The following is a 21,706-nucleotide window of genomic DNA, read 5'->3' as shown; positions in this document are numbered from 1 at the left end:
GCTGTTTCAAATCTCCAAAAACCTTGATTTTTTTACCCATGTTCAAAACACATTCTGCCCGTCTGCTCATTCCCTTTGAGCAGCATCAGTCCTGAATTATGATCCTGGACTTTAACTGGAAAGAAAGCTAAAATAATTCAAACTTAATTAGGTAGATAACATATCTGCAAAATTCTACAAAGTAATAGTAATTAAAAAAAAAAAAAAAAAAAAAAGAACTCCAACTATAAAATTCATTGTTCCAGAATTTCACAACCTCTTACACTGCTAGAGGCATGGCAACTTAAGGCCTCAAACTCTCAAATTCCTTTGGTTAATTATCTAAAAGTATCAGGTCTCACCTGCAGACAATGGAACACACACACAAAGAGCACACCAGAATCATTTTTTTCCCCATCTTTGTTCAAGCCATATAAATAAAATGTGGATCAAACTAATGGTCTAGAAACGATGCAATGCAGAACTCTTGGCTAGTACATGTTATCATCGAATACACTAAAAATAAGTCAACACATTGTTTCCTTTACTGTCATTTGTACACATTTTATCTTTTTTTGGTTCATAGATTATATTTAACCATTTAAGTCTGTCAACTCTCACCTACAAGTCACTTACATGAATACAAATATCCTACAACCTCACCAAAGTATATAAAATACTCATTATTTTAAACTACATTAACTCTTCTTAACTGAAAAATGACCTGTGCATGTTACAATTCAATTTCTAAAATTTAAAAAAAATTAAAGGTTTATCTTGAATTCAGTCACATACATGGCTAACCAAAGTTGCCAGAAAAGGTTTATCTGATCTATCTGCTCAACAGCAACAGTGACTTTTGCACAGTATGAACATGGAAGTATGAGGTAAATACAAAGAAATAAGTTGCAGCAGTGTGAAAGCAAATAGCAACCACCCATTAGGTGCTCAAATGAGGAACCTCTGAGAGAAAATGACATTTCCCCTCCTCCACAGAGACATGTCAACCCAGCAAATAACTGACAAATTAAGCCTCCTGTCTCAAACATAAACTACTCTTGTGGCTAAAAATCAAAAGTGAAGCAACGTTTGCTGCTATTTTAAAAGGGCCTTGCTTTCAGGTCAAAAATATGCAAAATACAGGTGCAAAAATACCAGGGAGTTGTTAACACTACACACACCAGTAGGGACCCACACTACCAAAACCAGCTTCCATCTCAAACTTTTCAGCCAGAATTTTGCCAAGAGAAATCAAAAATAGTAACAACGGAGTTCTAACACGAATCTGTTTGGGAGTTTGTTTCAGAGGGCACTTTATTTTCCCCATGTTTCAGTGTCTATTTGCTTTCCTCTTCCAGGTATTCCTGCTTCCATGGGGACTGAAGAATCATAGATTTTTCACAAGTATTTCTGATACACGAGTGGGTCTCTTAGAACGAGAAAAATAATGCCAAGAAGGCCTTCATGACCAGCAGAGCGCAGCAGACAAGGCTATTCTGGTTCACACTATTCAAATAAGGTTTGTGATATTAACAGAGCAGATGTTAAAAGTCTACTCACATTGTCCAAAATTCTGTGGGAGTATATGTTACTGGGACACAGCCTTGAAAGCAGTCATAGCCCCTCTCACAGTCATCATCAACTCATTTTCTTCATCCCACCAGAACAACACTTACTTTCAAGTCAATATTTGTTTCTTCCTTTCCACCAGCAAAACTGTGTTCATTATGCAGTGTAAGCCACTACCTTGGTTGTTTTTTTTTTTTCAAAATTAAATCAGTGTTAAGTGAAGTATAGTAAAGGTCAACTCAAGAAACAACCTGCTGTGTGAGCTGAAAACTACTTCATGCAGCAGCCAAGGAAGAAGGCACTGAAATGGGAATAGCAAGTCCTCCTAACCAATTGACTAAAAATCTTCCTAACCACTGACATCAACTTTTAGAGATCATGAGTCAATTAAAACCCCACACAAGCAGCTTTCATTCTCTTTGTATCAGTTTCAATGTCGTTTCTGAAGGGCCAAGGGTCAATTCCCAGTATTTCATTCACTCTTTCAGTTTCTGGTACTAGAACGCACAACAAGGAAGCGAACATGGCCATACAAACACACTCCAGAAGAATCACCACTGGATCAGATTCTCACCTCCCCAGGCTAAGAAAACATCACCTCATTCTGACATGCACAAAAAGCCACATAAGAGTTACTCATCTTAGGAGGATTAGAAATGCCATCTGTTAATAAATTTGAAGGATACAGGACAAGTGAAAAATGACTGTGCAATTTTTCCTCACTAAGCCAAAAGCAGCAAATATGTTTGGCTTACTTGAAACAAAGTGTGAACACTGGATTACAACACTGAGTATGCAGCTTGCAGTGTGTGTATCTCTTGAGTTTCACCACAAAGAATGGCCCAGAAACACAACCAACCACACACCACAGCTCTCAATGATAAAGCATTCCCAAGGCTGCAGTCACATGTCCAGAAATAAGAAAGGGGAAGTGCCTGAAAGCCTTTTTATGAAACAGAAAATGTCTGGTTAAAAATTACCAATACACACAAATGAGTCTGTAACAACTAAGAGGTGACTTGTAAGGAAAGCTCATGACAAATAGAAATATTTCTCCTCTTATGGATTCAGTTCTCTCCACCTTTTTTCCTTCTCATGGAAGAGGTAATGCCAGCAAGAGCTGAAGGAAACACACACTTGGAAGTCTGCATCTCAGATGATCTAATGGAAAATCTGGCTGTGGGGAGGGGAAGGAGCTCCCAGCCAGTCCCTGCTTTCTGCCTTGGCACATGAGCACCCTTGCAAAATAGACATTCATGGATCTCTGCTCCTTCCCAGCTCTTCCAAGGGCTCTCAGCTGCCCACCAGTAGGCAGCAGAAGGAACACGGGAGTGCAAGGCCATTCCCAGCTGTGCCCAGTGCCCCCTGTAACCATCTGTCTCTGTGTCTCCTGTCTCTGTTGTCACTTGACTTCCTCCTGTAACACAGAGGGATCCTCTCAAGCTTGAAGTCACATTCCAAAACTGCACACCCCAACCCAATCCCTTCCCCACACTGGATTTACAAACCTTATCTCCCTCAAGTGCAGGGCTGGCATCCCTCCTTCCAGGGCAGGTGAGGAGCACAGGCCAGTCCTGCCTCTGGCTTTCAGCCTGGCCCCTGCTGAACAAGCAGCTTCTGGACCTTGCACCACCTCTCCACTGCTTTCAGATGCTCTCCTGGCAGCTCCTTTCCTCACCTTGCTCTGCCTAAAGCTCTTCTCAGCCTGCATCTCTGAATCCTTTCCAAAGTAGCCTCTTTTCCCTCCTCTGGATGAGCTGCAGCCATTCCCCACTTGCTGCCCACTGAAGCCTTGCGGAGGGAATCAGGACTTACACCTTGTAGTACTACACTTTGTAGCTGGGTGTAACAGCCCTGCCACATTCAGCTGTCCAAAAGGCCCAATAGAACCAGTGCAAAAGTACATGACTTGGACAAGAAGGAAAGACAGTGGCTTCAATCACAGTTCAAACAAGGTGAAACTGCACAACTGCACTCAAGCAGTAGGCATTTTCAGATATGAGATATGAAATCTATGAAGTGACAGCAGAAACCACTTATCTCATTTTAAAAACTGCAAAAAGAAAGAAAAAAAAAAAAAGGAGGAAATTCAGACTCCCAAGCATGTTTCAAAGAGCACCTGCTCCAAGGAGGAAGAAAAGGCATCCTTACAGCCACATGAAGTTGTGTTAATACATGCACTGGAGACAAAAAGAAGTCTTGTAATTTTCAAGATAGTATGCAGAAATCTTCAAGGGATCACCCTTCCAAACTGAAAGCATGTGGCAAGTTTCTCAGTTATTTATAAAGTGGAAAAGAAACAAACAAACAAAAAAAAAACAAAACAAAAGCCAACAAGTGGAAGGGAGGGGGAACAGCTGGACCCCACACAAACAGCTGGATCTCTGAGCCAGAACTGCAGTGGATGGTGTGTTGCAATATTCTCAGCCAAGGATTAGAGCAGGGCAGGGCAGGAGAGCCTGCTCCCTGGGTGGGAAGAGTAGTCACACATGAGAGGTTTACACTGCTCTCAGCAAAACATCAACAGCACAAACAGCTGGGCTTCCATCCCCCTCCTCTTCTCCTTCACTTCACAGAAATCCCCTCGCTGTACACATGACCTGCAAGGCATTTTGTAAAAAAGGCAGATACAAAACATCTGAGAAAAAGCAAAACTGGCTGAAACTGAGACTTTACATTTTTACTTTGGGAATTTTGTGCAGAGAGCAGATGAGTAAATGGGAAATTTTCCAGAAGTACAGAGAACCTGATGCAGGAGCAGTGCAAAGCAGAAAGGAGTGAGTTCAACAGGCAGCATTCCTCCAGTGGCTGATTACATTACCTGTCTGGTCTGAGGGAAGGTGGAGTGAATACAGGCATTGTATATGATAAGAACAGAGCAGCCTTTCTTTGTCAGTCAGGCTCTGTAAGCTTTCTTTAAACAAACTGCACCATTTAAATCTTGATGTAATCAAGGAGATGCAGACATAGATCCACAATCAGAATTTTTAAACTAGTCCAAGTAGAAGAGCAGTACAGCTTAACCTGGAGATTAAGGATGGGAAGGAAAGCAAACAACAGCACATACAAAATCTGGGAATCAGGAAATTCTCAGCTCAGTGCTGACTCTGCAGCACATCTGCCAACACTCAGACACGCTGCCATTACCTGGCAGCAGCCACAGAAGGCAGCACCAATCTGGGGCTTCCTTGGTGGAGAAGGAGTGGGGAGCAACACCCCAGAGCTGGCAGGGCTGAAGCTTTTAACTGTGCCAGCAATTCAGGAGATGTGAAATGTCTGCCCACAGGTAAGCCAGGCTGCACAGCAGGACACACTGACAAACCAGAGACATGAATTTCAATCCCAGTTTTGGCATCTTTTAGTGGCTCTGACCTACCAAGCCAAATATAGCAGCACTAAGAAAGGAGGTGTCTTAGCTTTTATAACCATGATCCCTGCTTCCCAGAAGCAACAGAAACAAATGGGACAGCAAGCAAGATGATTGTCTCATTTCTCATGGGAATACAGAATGCCAGGTAGGGCCTTGGCATGGGCCAGTCTGGCAAAAACTAGAAATGTGCAGAGTGAAAGTGTCCTGCTAAAAAGTGAGTGAGAAAGCAAAACTGAAGAGTTTATTTTGATAGGAGAGCTATCTGTACTGGAGGGTTTGGCACAACACCTTGGAGTCCAACAGTTATGTTGTGAGTAGCATGTTAATCAGACTGTTTTGATCCCTGGCTGTTCAACACTTGCAAATATTTATTATTCCATCCTCCGGTGCTGAACTGCAAACCCCTGAGATTTGCATACACAGTTTCGCAAGGGGTTATTTATGCCAACAGTTCTGATCTTTCTGCTTCTTTCCCCACCCATCCCAAAGGGGAGAATAGTGGAGATACCAAAATCTTGCTCTAGGGTTAAAATACCTATTTGAGTGCTGCCAATACTTGTTCATGAACTGCAAATATAAAGAGATCTCTCTGGTGTTATTCCCTCAGACATTTCAAGCAAGAGTGTTCAGGGGCTGGCTGGTTTTATCAGAAACAGACACCACCAGAAAATTTTTGTCCTTTATTGTACTGTATTGTCCTTTCCATCAGGAGGGTGACATGAGACTGAAACTCATCTTGCAAGTCACAATAACACAGAACATGAGGGCACTTTTATTCAGAATCACATGGACCTTGTAAAATTGTAACCACCTATAAGCAAGTGCAGTGATTAAAGATCACATCCATGCATATCCTGTTTATCCTGTTTAGTCCAGCCTGCTTAAATGACAGACACACAGAGCTATCAATATCTCAAGTATCCTGTGGAAATCCCCATATATCCACCCTAGAAGACAGAGAAATGTATCTGAGGCCTTACAATAAATACTAAAAGAGGGGAATAAAAATTTTAAACTAAACAATATTTCCTCTTAAATCTCTAGAAAGTATCACATTTAAACCAGTTCAACTGAGACATTTGGCAAACTGGAGTTAAAGAGCTTAAATTTTTGTTTCTTACCTCCTCAGGTACAATGATTAAAGGGTATTTGTCCTCTGACAAGAAGTTAAAAATAACCCACACTTTAAATGCATCTTCATCACTAATCAGCAAAGGACTTTTAGAGAGGTTCTTTTTAGCACAGAGAGTCCAGCACATCCTGTTGAATTCAACTTTGTCAAAGTTCCCTTGAACCTAAAGAGAAGAAATTGAAGAACAACAAATTGATATGCACAAATGGCACAGAACAGCAGACAGACAATGTTTGTCAGGTTTCATCATACAAAAAGCAGCAGAAAATTGCAGTTTGCATGAAACACCAAGGCCCAAAAAGAGCACTGTAACAACCTAGCCTGACTTCCTTCATGGGGTAAAATAAGGAATTCCTCCTAGTAAAACTGACATCCAACCTCCAATTTCTGGTTGAGTTAATTACACCTCTAACTCCATGGAAAGGAGGCTACAGTGCATTTTGTGTTTCCTCTAGCATCAGCTTCCAAACCACCTCCAGAACTCAGTTCCAGCTGCCCTCCTATTGCACTGACTTACTGAGATTTTATATAGCAAATCTGGAAACCAGCATAGCCAAATCCACATGTGGATATGCTAAAAGCAATATTGGAGGCAACAATTGGGAAGCACCCTTAGTATGTTTTTTACTTCACATTACGCAAACTAACTCTTCAAAAGTATTCATAAACACAGAATAATTTTTTTCCTCAAATGCTAATCCACTTAAAATCTTTGCTTTTTCTCAAGCTTGCAAACATTCACCTCATTGATACAAAAATCCCTCTTGTTTTCATTATCCTTTATCATATCTAGCAGCTGCATCTACAGATCTGTGAATTATTTATACAGGTAAGAGCTCTCATTTACTGTTTTATTTTCAAACCCTTGTTTAAGTTATACATTAAACCTATTTATTATCTCCCCATAACTTAGCAATGCTATTTCTTTACCAATGTGTTACTGATTAAAGGATGTTTGGCACTGTAATGGAAGCCCCTTTGAGATTCTGGAAGACACATCTAAGGAACAGGTTCTTGTACCTCTTGTGGTAGTGAGATCAGTAATGGTCAGTGGTTTTTTTAAAGATAAGCCAAACCACAGATCTCAAGTGCCTCAAGAGCACCAATGCAAATTGTCTGATTTCCTGCCCAGTCTGGCAAGCAGTCAAATACAGTGACCACACCACACTGGCTCAGTCAGTGGCAGACATGGGAAGTCGATGAACTGATGTGAGTGGAGGGGAAGAAGAGGGGAAAAATGATAAAAAAATAAATACAGAAGTAGACAAGAAACCAATCTGATGACAAGAATAGTCTCCAGGCATAAGAGTGAGATATCAACAAAAATCATAGACTTTGCATGCTTGCAGAGGCCACCAAGGTGAGTGGAGATGCAAGAGGCTAGACCTGTCCTTTGAATGAGGTGGCAGCTGTAGAAGCCAGAGCTGCTCCAGCCACAAGCTCAGCGTCTGTCTTGTTTGCACAAGAAACACAGATCTTGAATGAAACACTGACTGAATGGACAAACACCCTCTGGATGAAGGGCTAGAACTCAGGATTCCTCCTTCTCTGTTCTATTCACCAGTTTCGCTCCTTGGCTACTGTTGCCTGTGCTTTTTCTGTGTCCTCTCTACCTTGCCCAATGAACCAGGACTTCTTTTCTAGAAGTGCTTTCCCACCCTGACAGTGAGCAGTGCCACCCAGGAAATGCCCTGGTGGTGCAAGGGTTCTGCTACCACAGCAAAGCAGGAGTGCAGCCCCTCACACGCTCCTGTCAAAGCCCAGGTCACCCGCAGCACGTCCCTGCCACCAGGACTGGGCACCAGCTGAGCAGGAGGTTTCAGAATGATCTCACCACAGGGGAAGAGGTCCCACAGTGCCAGCAATCCCACTTTAGACATGAAAGCCTTTTTTTCAGAATCCAGACTTGGTTCTGAAATGGACTTGTGGAGCCCACATGTCATACAGAACAGAGACACTGCTTAGGAACTATTCAGGACAATAATTACATCAGCACACAAGCCCTGGCTCTCCAAAATAACAGTTCCAAAAATATAACAAGCATTGGTAGTGTAACTTGCACTCATGAAGTTGCCTGGAAGATGAGAACCTGAGGTTTGAACAATGTCTCCTCTCACCAGGACTGTTCCCTGCTCTGAATAAGGCCTGCTGTAAAATGGCACCACTGCCATCACTGAAAGGGAAACATTTCCAATTAGTATTTAAAGACAGACATTGTAAATAATAGAACATGCTAAAATATGGTTAAGGAACCAAGTAAAACAAATTATGAAGACACTATACTGGCAAATCACAGCTCCCTCCTGAAAGAGACATTTACAGGTTTTGTTTCTGACACAAGAAAATCCTAGATAGATGTATCTGCTGAGTAACAAGATGCATAACACTGAAAATCATCAATCAGACAGTACTAATTACTCAAATAATTTACTGAAATTACCTATGTGAATAAAGGAAATTAGTTGTAGCAAATGTACCTCACTTAACTACCCTGTCTTTCTTCACAACTGTCCCTTTCTTGATGATTCCTTGGTTCTATATAAGGAAGCTTTATTGTAGGATAAGTTAGCACCAAAAAAATTAAAAATTACAACTGCATTTAAGAGTACAATACCTATTTCCAAAGGTTACAAACTCCTCTCAATAAAATTCTAAGTCACAGCTACATAACTATTTTAAAAGAAATTTAAGAAATCATCCATAAAATATTTATGAATGTCTTAGAGCAAATATCTTAAGATCAAAAAACCTTTCTTGAACCAGTGGCTCTTGCTTGAATCAATTAATTAATTCACTGTATGGAAATTAAGAACTTCCTGTGTATCTGGGGTATAAAGCATGACTCCTTTTTTAGTAGCTTTGCTTACTAGAATATACTAACAGCAATTTTTCTACTATCATCCCATCTAAAATAACAGATTACGCCTTGGAAAAATAAAGAAGGAGTTTCTTGTTTGCTTTTTTTGTTTGTTTTAAACAAAGAGACAAGCAATGAATCAGTGACTTCATCCCACTGCATGATGTCTTTTGGCACTGATGTAAACTCATCTCTGAAAGAAGAGAAGTCACAGACAAGGTTTTTCCTGTCCAAAAAGACAGCCTTCTGTCCAAACAACTTCACTAATTTTCTTATTTACAAGCATTTAGTCAAGATCAAATAACATCAAGTTATAGATAATTTAATCCTGTTCCTTAACACTTTCATCTTTTAAGATTAACTGATGATATGGATACATCAGGCAACCACTGGAAGCCAGATCAGTATATGAATAAAACAAGAAATTATACAGTCATACTCTTCCCTTTCATACCTACTTACTTACACATAGCCAGGTCTGTCATTTTAATATAAAAGTGTTATTTAAATGCCATTTTGCTCTTCATTTCCATAACTATTCTCCCTAGAAACACCCTTTAACAATAAAGCATTTTTATATTTGAAAAAGCCATACACATCTCTTTCGGGTTTTCTTTACTTAATGGCTTGCTACTGTCTACAAAGAGTATTAACCCACTGTGGTTCAGCCTCTCCCACTGTAATCCTTTGGTCAAAATAAATTAAGGCCTATTCTTTTATCCTAGAATTTGAAAAAAAAGACTGCTTGGTCTCCACAGGATCTCAGACAGCCAAGATGAAGCAGAAAGGCTACCACAACTTCTTAGGGACAAAGCAGGATTCTTCAGCATCAACCAACCAAGACATTAAAGAGTTACCTTTACGTGTAATAAAGGCCAACAACTCCCACACATCAAACAGGACACTTGGCATGTCTCTCATACTCTTTGGGTGGGAGAGAAACAGACTAGAGAGGCAGAGAAGCTGATAAACTAGATAGAAGCTGCCAGACTGCATTATATACATCACATTTTCCACCACTATTAAATGGAGGAGCAGAAATCAGAAAATGGGGCTGAGGAGTTTGCATCATCTGCAGTTGCTGCACTGGACTTCTCGGCAGTATGTCAGTTCAGGACTTCTTCACATAATGAAAGAGAGCAAACAGCTCTGCATCTCTGCAGCCACAACATCAAAGTTTGAGGGTTTCTGGGGCTGGCCCTCAAGGGTACAAGAAATCAGTGGTGTTGAAGCTGATGTTTCCACCATCACGTGAGCTGCTTTCGCTACCCAGCCCAGTACGTGAACAGAGGACAGAAAAAAAGCAGGAAGATCATTGTCTGGGCCTTCCTCACTTTCCAACCCAGTGAGCACCTATTTTACAACATGATGGAGAGGAGAGGGAGAGGGAGAGCCTTGCTGGCTTTTCAGAGTTTCTCCTGAAACAAGGCACAACAGAAGACTGACTAATGCTCAGACATGAAAGGAAAGAACTTGCAAGACAGAACTTCACAACACACCCTAATGTCACCCACTGTAACCTTCTGAAGGGATCTACTTATTAAAGTACTTTGTGACAAACAGTGAAGATATTTTTACCCTTTCTGTTTGCAAAGGAGTCTGTGACAATAATCTGTTGTAGCTGCAGTATAATGTGGGATAACCTACAGCTCCCAGACACTTTCAGATAAATTCAGGCTGTAGTGCTTTATTGTCACAGCATATGCCACAGTTGAGACAGCCACAATACACAGAGCATCACCACACTATTTCAGAAGGCTACAAGCCTCTGCCCTTCTTGTTCTTTAGCACAACCTTTTAATACTCCTCAAGTTCATGCACTGCACCTGTGAGCCCTCTGTTCCCCTTGGTGATTGGTCAGTAACCCCTCAGCACTCCATGGCTCATCACCTCCAACACTGCTCACCTGCCTTTCACAGCTGTATCCCATTGGGGATGGGGCTCAGGCACAGCCCCACTCCCAATTCCAACAAACTGTGTGCCTACTCTTTATTAATATGAGCACAGTTCTGCATGAACACAGTTAGGCAAGGGCCAGATGTAACAGGAAATACAAGATGCAGAGAGCAGTGCACCCTTCCATTTTTAGGCACAGACTCTCCAGAGTAGCCACACCATGGGGACCCCACAGACACACTCCCAACCAGCGTCTCCACACCAGAAGCAGCCTCCTGCAGGTACCAGCTACCACAAAGACACTCTAGCAACAAAAGCTGATACAAGAAAGCATGAGAATTCAAAACTTACCTTTTCCAAGATGAATTTGTTTAGGTAAGGCATGTAACCCTGATTGGAAACTGGTCCTTCATCATCATCCCTAAAGTGCTCTTCCAAAGCCACTGGATCATGGGGAACGTTTAACACTGTGCACAAGTTGTGAGAAAGGACCTGAGGATAAAAGAGAAACCAGTGACACTGCTGTCAGCTTCAACCATGGTGGGTTCCCTCCAGAGCAGACCTGTGACTCCAAAACCATGTGCAAAATGACACTTTGATGTCACCACAAGTTCTGCCCCACAAAGCTTTGCAAAACATAATTAAAAAATCCTCACTTGATGGTTTCAGAGAGCTGACTGTTACAGAAGCAATGGGAGCACAGAGAGGTCCAGCCCTAGAGAGCTACAAATGCAGCTACACAAGCTCCCCTTTGTACATATATCCCCATGCAGCTGAAAACCAGGAGAGGCATGCAGGAACACCAGAATAATATTTGCAGGGTGAAGTCAGATAGCTATCAAAACAACCACAAACACCTAGCCTTTGAAACTATAAATATTTATTTCTAGTGAAAATGAGTAACAAAGAAAACAATTTAATATGTAGCTTTAGTTTACAAAGAAAAGACTATTCAGATTAAAGCATTAACTATGGATTTCTCTCATCTACTTGCTTTTGGGCTGCTTCTCAACACTGACCCCATGGCTCAGCTGCAAAGGAAAGTAATGTTACAGAAAGAGGAAGGGTTTAGGTGTGCTTCTCAAATTTTTATTTTAAAAAGCTATTTGCATGAAGTATGTCACGAACCTGACACCCACTAACACTCACATCTGTTCTTGAGAAATGACCTTCAAGAAGAGAATATACACTTGACTAATTTTAAGGAAGTACTGAATTACTAAAAACAAACTAGCCAGCACACCTCAAGCTCTTCAGCCCGAGCTGAGCTTTGCAAGCACAGACCAATACCTCAGTACCAACAGGAAGGCAGAGCCTGGCCAGGAGGGACTCCTGTGCCACCAGCACTTCCCAAAAAACAGCAAAGCACCATCATCCCTCCCCCTGGCTGTTCACACTGTCTGGGGTGAGGTCACACCTGTGACAGGCTGCCCACATCGCCCCTTGGCATGATGCTGAGCTGAGCCTCTGGAGATCATGTACCACCAACATGAGCTGGGTTAAGGATTTAGTATTACACACCCTGCCACAGTTTGCACAGAAAAAAATGCAAAAAAGGCAAAAAAATACAGCTAAAAAAAATTACATAAAGGTAAAACAGATCACATCTTTTCAAAAAGGTATGCTTTTATTTGTGCCATTTTTTTTAATCGACAACTACACGGAATGAAGTGCAACTGACTTTTATGGGTTTTATATAGAGTTTTTAAAAACAGACCAAAGTGATGCAAAGGGAAAACAGTAAAAAAAAACAAATGTGCAGAAAACTTATAAGCATGTCTATTTAGGTGAGTAGACATAAAAGATCATCAAAGATGAAGTAGTTGTAAAAGAAGAAGTGAAAGTCTGAAGTTGCCAAAGCCTAGGAAATCAAACCAAAGCTACAAACTTAAAATGTCTGGGCTTTCCCCCACCCACCTACCCCCAAGAAAGAAGAAAATGTACATTTACTATTCTGATGCATGATAAGGAGACAGCAGAACCTAAGTGTTAGCAGAAAATATTACAACGATGGCCCAAGATGTATGTTCAGTTCAGAAGAGCATTCCTCTCTATATATCTCCAAAGTTAAACTTGCTTTCAGAAAAGGAGACATTTCCATGAGAAATACATATTTTCACAGATGTATGCTAACACTAAGGCATCAGAGCTAACAAGGTCTAGAATTTTATAAAGAGTTAAACAACAGCATCAGCCACAGCACAACAAAAGCTACACTTCCCAAAGCAGCAAAAGAGCATTTAGAAGTTATCACACTTCATACCACTCTCCATCAACACTTCAATCCATCCTTGTCTCTAACCAGATCAAGTATTTGAGTCCATGTGATTTACATATGGGGTTGGGGGAATGTACTATCACGTGTGCTTCCCCTTCTATTTAAGGCTTCTGCTGTTATTTATAGAAGCCTGAGGGATTCTTGAATTTCTGAGAGAGACAGAGATGATCACTGTTTTCCAACCACACTGGAGTTGCTAATACTATAACTAACAAAATACTCAGCTAACAAAAATATTCTGAAAGCATGACTGATTTCAGCTTACTACCAAAGTAAATTAAAAAGTCTTGATAAAATACTTTCTTATCATGTGCTTTCTACATATTTGTCTTCTCCTTTTTTTGGTGTGCTTGGGTCGACAGAAACCTAGGTGCTTTCCACATCAAGTGACCAACTTAGCAGGAAAGAATTCCACTTTCAATGATTTTCTAATATCTGCCTTATCTGCCATCTCTCTGGTGCCCAGGGCTCTCTTTTCATAACTCAGGAAATTCCTCTGTGCCTGCCAAAGCTGCCGCTCTCTAACGCAGCCAAGGGCCAGCTGAATTCTTCACATGCAGGGAAAGCCAGAAAAATTTTGCCCTGAGGTCTCATTTGCTTTGCTCTCAAGTCACATTATCTGGACCTGAAGATACTCTATGTTAATTAACAATTTAAAGAAACCCCAACAAGCAGCTGAACACCAGACTAACTGGGGTACAGAAGAATCTCCTTGCCTTGCAGAAGCTGCATCAAGCGTGAGGAAGTTTTGCAGCAGTCAGGATTATTCCCCCAGTGCCCACAGGGCTGCTAGGCAGCTTTCTCCTTCTGCATTTATCCTGCTCTGGATGCCACATTTAACAATTTTCCTTCGTGCCAAGGCCATTTCCTGCCCCAGCCCACAGACTCATCTCTGCTACAGCACATGGGCACAGCGGGGTCCCCAGCTGGGGTCTGAGACAGCACAGGCAGCCCAGGGGTTCATGACACCAGTGCACTCCAGGTACAACAACTCCTTCACTTTCAAGGGCAAGTTTTTAAGGAAGATGCCTGGTGGCATCCCATCTTTCCCTGGGAACACTGAAGGTGTTCTGTTACAAATACAAATACAAGCACAAGCAAGCTGAATGCCAAAGGTCATCACAGACTTTGGACTTACTTTATTATGCCCTGTTTCATGCTGCTTTACCTTCAGGTCTACTCTGCCAGAGCTGCTCCCCTCTTGAGTTCCCATCTTCCAAAACTTTCAGCACGTGTTGAATTGTTACCATCTGAATAGTTTCATTTAACCATGTCCCAGAAAAGTGATCTGCATTTCTACAGGGAGAGGGAGAAATGCTAGACTACTTACTGCTCAGTGACAAAAATTTGGCCCAGATAACAATGGGACCCTTACCAGGGCAGACTAATCCTGCAGCAGCCATTGTCAGCTTCTCGGTAGTTTTCTCTTTTTATTTTCCATCTTCAGGGGGGTCCTCCCACTCCCCTGTCTCTTTTTCAGATTTTAAGATGTTGGCATCCCAGAACCCGACAGCTCCATTCAGTGGCTTTGTGTGAATTCATTCCAAGACATTCTTGGCTCATCTCTCCCTAACATCCATGTCAGCAGCCAGCCAGCCAGCCAAAATAAGGCTACCCACAAGCACTTTCCCTTTTTCTTTTATGACCATTGCTAAAAGTAGCATCATATAAGCCCCTTGTCACAAGCACCAGGCCATTTCATCCAGGGTACACCATACACACACCACATCCTGCATCATCACAGCCCCAAGGTCCAGCTTCCTTATCCACTCTGGTAGCACATACCCCACCTGGAGCCTCATTATTCAACATCAGGGTTTCTGCAGCAGCCTCTTTCCCAGCTGGATGAGTGTATTCCAGCCCAGGTTCCTGACACTTGTGTCCTTCATCCACATCAGCTCCCGTTCCTTCATTTGCTCCTTTCACCCCTGGGCACTTGCACACCCCTCATCACCATTTTCAAAAACTTCACCCTTCCCTTTGCCTTCATTATCTGCACAATCCCCCTTGGCCTCCAGTCACACCCTGGTGTCAGCCTGCACCTGCCCAAGGAGCCAAGGGAAATGTCCTTCTGTCCTGGGGCTCCCAGCCCTTAGGAAGGGCTCCATGCAAACATACTCCCTGCACTGCAACTTTCTTCTACATCTTCCCTGACAAAAGAGAATCACAGGATCCCTTAGGCTGAAAAAGACCTCTGAGATCATCAAGTCCACCCTATGACAGAACAGCACCATGTCAACCAGACCATGGCACTGAGTGCCACATCCAGTGTTTCTTTAGACACCTCCATGGACTCCTTCACCTCCCTGGGCAGCCCATTCCAATATCTAATCAGCCCCTCTGTGGAAAGATTCTTCCTAATGTCCAACCTGAAGCTCCTTAAGGTTGCAGCTTAAGTTTTTGTCCTCTTGCTGGTTGCCCGGAAGACAAGACCAATCCCCACTTGGCTACAAGCTCTCTTCAGGCAGTTGTGGAGTGGTAAGGTCACTACTGAGCCTCCTTTTCTTCAGGAGAAACACCTCCAGCTCCCTCAGGTGCTCCTCACAGGACTTGTGCTCCAGACACTTCACCACCTTTGCTGCCCCTCTCTGGACTTACTCCAGCACCTCAATGTCCTTCCCAAACTGAGGGGCCCAGAACTGGACACAGCACTTGAGGTGTGGCCTCACCATGCCCAGCACAGGGGACAATCCCTGCCCTGCTCCTGCCAGACTCCCTGTTGCTGATCGAGGCTAGGATGCCACTGGCTGCCTTGGCCACCTGGGCACAGCTGGCTCAAGGTTACACAGGCTGCTGATCCACTGGGAGCTGCTCCTCTCAAGCACAGCCTCATGGCCCTGTCATTTCCTCATGCTCCCTGGTTCAGTCTAGGCTAAAAGGCTGCCTGGGCTTTCCTGGCACAACATCACCCCTCCTTCACGCCTCACCAACAGCACTGCTACCCTAACTCACACACTGTGAGCCCTGCTGACAGCCCCAGAGCAGGACCCTGTCCCTGAGTCACAGTGAGTAATTTCCTACTGCCCTGCACGGCTGCACAAAGCCGATTGTCCCACGGGGTCCTGCCCACTCGGCCAGGCTCCCACCCTGCCCCTGCCTCACCGCATTGTTCAAGGTCTTCCTCTGTGCTCAGACCTCCCCTCTCACCCCTGATTACACCATTCTTCCTCTTCCCACAGGCCACCAACTTCTCATCTAGGGGAAAAGCAAAGGCAAGAGGTACAACAAGCCTCTAACACTCCAGAAATGAGAGCAGACCGGTATGGATTTTCTAAGCCTGACAAGTAGTTTTGGTCACCCAAAGTTATAACACAGGCCCTAGTGAGACAGTATTTACACATGTGGCTCATCATCCACATTCTGCAGATAGCATCCAGGAGTCCAAGACCCCAAGACTCAGAAAATAAACCCCAATGCAGCATGGAAAACAAGAACATCAAAATAAATTCACTGCCTAAGCAGAGACAAATCACAAAGCAACAAGTGGAAGAGCTTCCAGAGAGGGTGTAAAAACTAATTGGTGGATTTTTCCAAGATCCAATCATACACACACACTACTAGCAATTTTGCTAGCTGTCAGGTGGAACCATATGTAAAACTACAGAGTTTCAAGACCCAGATGAAAAGTGAATTAACAAGTTAATTTTAAAACTGCAGGTTGTAAGACCGATGAAATCGAATCTAAAGGAAGCAATTTGGATGTAGCTCTTGCTGGAATCACAGAAGCAGCTGTAACTGTGTACACAGAACTTACACCTGAGCCTTGCTGTATCAGTGTTTGAACATGCCAAAAAACACACTGGCAAAACAACGACTGTGTCCAGCTTTAAAGCTGTAATTCAAGAACAGAATACAGAAATGCTTCTGCTGATGTAGAAAAAAAGACTAAGAGCTGCAGCCAGCCTAACAGTAGAACTTCTGAAGACTACCAGTTGAAAAAAAGGAAAATCCCAAACAAACAAAAAAATCAGCCCATACTGGAAGCAGACAATATTCAAAATTACACGGAGGACTGATTTGACTGTCTCCTCTCTCAGCAGCTCAGAATATATACAGAAGATACAAATGGATAAAAAAACATCTCATGACATCCTTACTATTCCAAGCAAGTCTCATTTTTGCCCTCAAGCATTTGCTGTTTCTCCAGACTACAAAACAGACCAAACTGACTCACCTCCATCCATCTGCTCTAGATCTACTGAAAACAAAGTGTGATGAAAACCCTTTGCAGCAGGGCCTCAACTACAGAACACGCACACATACATATTTATTTTTCTTATAGTATTTAAAGTTAATTATTTATTTTTATGGAAGGATCAAAGGTCACTTCTAGGCAGAGTAACTAAAAATCACTTCCTCTAACAACCAAACGTATTATCCTTAGGAATTTCCCTGAAATGTGATGGCACCACCTTATACTGGGTTACAGAAACCAAAGATCCTTGGCCAGTAGGTTTTCTTACTGAGAAGGGAAGTGTTCAGCAGGTTACAACACTGCCATTTTCACAAAACAAAAAGGTTTTCATAATTTTTTAAAAACAGCCATTCCACTCAATTATTAAGCATATTTTTCTAATGTCACAGATCTCTACTAACCTGTTGGTCTCCAAGCATCATCAGTGCTCCATTTTACAGGAGTGCTGTATCTTCCTCATGATGATGAGAAACACTTCATTGGGAAACACCTTCTAAGGACAACACAGTCCTATCTCTATCACACAGGAACTTCTCTTTTGCTGTCCTGCCTGCCCTTTTTGACCATGTGGGGCTACTGCCACCCTGCCCACCTTTCCTCCCCAGCAGCACCATCAGTCTGACACCACATTCAGCATTTGCCACAAAAAGTCTATGTAAGAACACCCTCTACTCCCTCTGAAAACTAACTCTTGGTGGCCACAGGAGAAGGTGGCAACCTCATTTCAGACTTGTTTTTGCACTCCCAGATCCTCCACCTGCCACTTCCCACAGGAATAATTATGGATATTGATTGAATATTAATTTTTAACACAGGAATAATTAATAATTATGTCACAGACAGAACTGCACAAACACACAAAGCCCTGCTTTTTTTGATGACACTGTACCAGCCTACCAGCACACTGGCAGCTTCTGTAGCCACTTTTTTCGGGGCAGCACCTGAGTGTAGGAATGTGCCCTTTGTTGTCAGAATGACCAAATTATCTTTTGTCTCCTTAAAAAAGAAAAAAGCTCAGAAGTTAGGTAAAAAGACACCTCATAGGACCTTAGGGACTTCACCTCAAATTTAAGGATAGCCAATTAGACAGAAGCCAAAAAGTCCTGCCTAAGCAATTTACTAGAAAAAGAAGACAACAAAGGAACTAATCACTTTTGTGAGGTGTTTTACCAGGAGCAAGGGCATCTTACACTTAGCTCTGTTTTTCTCCGTAATGAGCTGTGTTATTTTGCCTTTTATTAAAACTTTTCTGTTTCCAACACTGCCACAGAAGCCATTCTGCTGATTTTATACCATCTGAAGTAGCTGAGCTATCTCGGGTGTGATAGAGATCTCCAAGAGCTTATAAGAGACCACTAGCTCGAAGAGACCATTCTATCACCTGAGGTTTTGCACTGGCCTGCACCACGACATCTGCAGACACCCTCAGGTGAGTGCACAGAGCACATCAGTTATGGTGGGCAGCATGACAGGAAAACAGGATTCCTATAAAAAAGCAGGCCAATAAAATAAAAAAGAAAAAAACCTGCTTCAGTTCATCCTGCAAGGCTGAACACAAACACTCGCTTTCATTGACACCCCTGTGAAGAACCCAGGGCCTGCACACATTTCAGCTGGAGTTCACAGCCAGGTCTGGCGTCTGGCCCGGATCCTGCCCCGCCGTCACTTCTGGCCGAGTCCGGCTCCATCTCACAGCCCCATCACCCCAGCAGAAGAAAAGGAGAAGAGGAACAGGCTGCTTGAAGCACGCTCCGGACCCTCATTACATAATGCTAAAAATAAAGTCCGTGAGCGACCACAGCCACGCTACGGAACAGCACCCAGAGCACGGGCACTGCGGCTGGTGGAGTGAATCGCACGAAAGGCACAAACCTCGGCTGACCACTGCTGCCCACGCAGCCCCAGCGCCGAGCACAAGGACCCACAGTCTCTAATGTCAACAGGTGTTGCGTTCTTATTCAAAATATTTATTTAGCCAGATTCCTGCTATTATTCCCAGGCCAAGCCGTTCCCATAAAGCAGGGCCAAGACGGGACTGGATTCAGCGAGCTGCCTGAGAGCTCTTTTAAGAGCACAAACACTACTCCAGCGTATAAGCTAAGGAAAGAATGGCACAGTTGGAGCCTCTTGACTAATTCTCCTGTTTATATCCAAATAAGAGGGCACTGTGGAACCTCTCTCTCCCCTTGGCAAGCTGTGAATTTCACTTGGACGCAGCCAATCCCTATAGATAGGACCTTGTGGCTACCCCACAAAAGATTTTGGCCAGAAAGGGTAGCAAGGACATGCGGTTGAAAGCGGACCAGAAGCACAACAAGGGTTTGTGCGCTGACATCCCGGGGAGGACGGAGCGGAATGGAAATCAGCCTGCCCGGGCTCCAGGACGGCTCCGCGCCAGCCGCCCGCGGGACGGAGGCGGCCGGGGCCCGCAGGGACAGCGATGCCGTGGCACGAACGGCGGGGAGACCGCGATTTACAGCGCCCCAAAGAGAGCCTCAAAGCGAGCGCCGTGTGCCCCCAGCGCGGCCGCCGCCGGCAGGTCCCAGCCCGCGCCCCGTGCCCGCGGCGCCAGCGCTCGGCGGGGACCGACCCCTCGCACCCCACCGGGCCGGCCGCCCCCCGCTTGCCTTCAGCTGCGACTTGGAGACCTTCCCGCTGCGGTCGAGGTCGAGGGCGGTGAAGGCGTGCCAGATGGACTTGAGCAGCTCCTCCTTGAGCCCCACCATGGCCGGCCCGCTCCCGGCCCGCGCCCGCCGCCGGCGCTGTGCCCCGGCCTGCGCCGGCCCCGGGGGCGCGGCCCGGCCCGGCCCGGCCCCGCTGGCACCGCCCCGGCAGCAGCGTCCCGCCCCGGCGGCCCAGGAACGGGGGCAGCGGCCCGCGCCCCTCAGCGCTTCCCGGCCATGCGGCTCGGCGTCCTCCGGCCCGCCAGGCTTCCTCTGCTGCCCCAGGTCTGCCTTTTATTCGTACTAGGAAATGCGCTCGTTTAAATGGACCAGTGCTGGATCCTGTCCCTTTCAGTTTATTTCTGATGGCTCGGTGTAACATGGGTGCATAAATTAACATTGGTCGCTTTCATGTTCTTCAGCACAGTTAAAACACTGTTCAGGGTTTTCACCTCAGATGAGATGGTAAATAAAACAATAAAAAATTGTCATTGTGACATGCTACTGGACAGATAAATTAACATTGGTCGCAGTAAATAAAACTATAAAACTGTCATTGTGACATGCTACTGGAAAGATAAAATAAGCACTACATGGTAATGCAGGCTGTCATGAATATGTCAGTGAGCCTGATACTGTTCTGTATTTCCAAATAATTCCCCCCTAGAAAACTGGGGGTTTTTGAAGAACAGGAATAGAGTTGAGTCTGTGAATGGAATTTATGAAAGCCTCAGGTCCAATGTTCCCAGCAGGGTGTACCTCCCAGTAAGGAGAGCAGCTTTCCTCCTGGATTTTTTCTGCCCCACAAACAGCTTGGAAGGAAGGCTGTGCGCAGCTGGAGAGAGCGCAGTGCAATCCCAGTGCAGGGGAGAGATAAAACACCTCCTGCTCCACTGCCTCCAGAGCTGAAGCCAGGCAAAACGTGACCAAGAGGAAGGACTTGTGTTGTTGGAAGTTTTTTTGAGAGTTGTTGGGTGTTTGGGGTAGGTTTATTGCGTTAAGTCTTCTTTAATGCTGTGGGATGGGAATAAGCTCTGGTGAGGACAGCAGCTGTGCAAGGACTTCAACAGAGATTATGAAATAAATTTATGCTTAATTTCTTCTGCATGTTGTAGGAAAAGCAAATTATTATTTATGATGTATGTGCTGTGATCTCAATGGTCTTTTTTCCATGTCAAAACATAGGACTCCCTATAGTTTTGGCTAAGTGCTGTGTTAGTTGGTCTGCTTAGCCAAAAATACCTCTCCAGACCGGCTTTGGGGAGAGAAATGGAATGGCCTTTTTGTACATCTTGATGGATGTCTTCAGCATTTCAGTCTGAGGAGCAAATACCATAAATCATGTCAGCAGCACAGCCAGGATCCAAACCCCAAATGCACTGGAGCCCTAGGCCCAAAGAGGAGCCACACACAGAGAGCGTCTCTGTGAGCTCACTCTGCAGAAAAGGACAATGGGGAACAAGTGAGGGATGGTGGGCATGGTCTTAGATGGTACCGAACTCTCTAACACTTACTGACTGACAGAGGCTGATAAATAGGAGTCCTGCATGCACTATTTCCTGCAATTGATAGAAAATTTCACACTTTTCTGTCTCTCTGTAACCCACGTACATTGCTCTGAGCACTGAGACTGTCATTCACACAACACAGCCCATGATCACTTGAGAGTTTTATTTTCATGGCTTTCACACAGAACCATTAAGATCCCTAACTCAAGACACATAATAAACAGCAGGGGAAAAAATTAGGTTTTGCCCAATTTTAGTC

The 21,706-nt window shown here is 44.0% G+C and overlaps 1 protein-coding gene across 1 annotated transcript in view; it reads right to left on the bottom strand.

Moving 5' to 3' along the window:
- The window catches only part of SWAP70 (switching B cell complex subunit SWAP70), a 36,352-nt gene extending 16,289 nt beyond the window's left edge, over positions 1-20,063 (bottom strand). The window contains exons 1-3 of the mRNA XM_064715099.1: positions 19,904-20,063; positions 11,155-11,295; positions 6,040-6,213 (exon numbers count right to left, since the gene is read on the bottom strand). Coding sequence (XP_064571169.1) covers positions 6,040-6,213; positions 11,155-11,295; positions 19,904-20,002 — 414 coding nt within the window. The 5' untranslated portion in view covers positions 20,003-20,063. The remainder of the gene's footprint in view (positions 1-6,039; positions 6,214-11,154; positions 11,296-19,903) is intronic.
- Between the last annotated feature and the right edge of the window lie 1,643 nt (positions 20,064-21,706).

Source organism: Zonotrichia leucophrys, chromosome 5 (assembly GCF_028769735.1).
Source record: "Zonotrichia leucophrys gambelii isolate GWCS_2022_RI chromosome 5, RI_Zleu_2.0, whole genome shotgun sequence".
In the NCBI taxonomy this organism is placed as follows: Eukaryota; Metazoa; Chordata; class Aves; order Passeriformes; family Passerellidae; genus Zonotrichia; species Zonotrichia leucophrys.
Note: the sequence above shows the minus strand (reverse complement) of the source record. Positions and strands in the feature narration are given on the sequence as shown.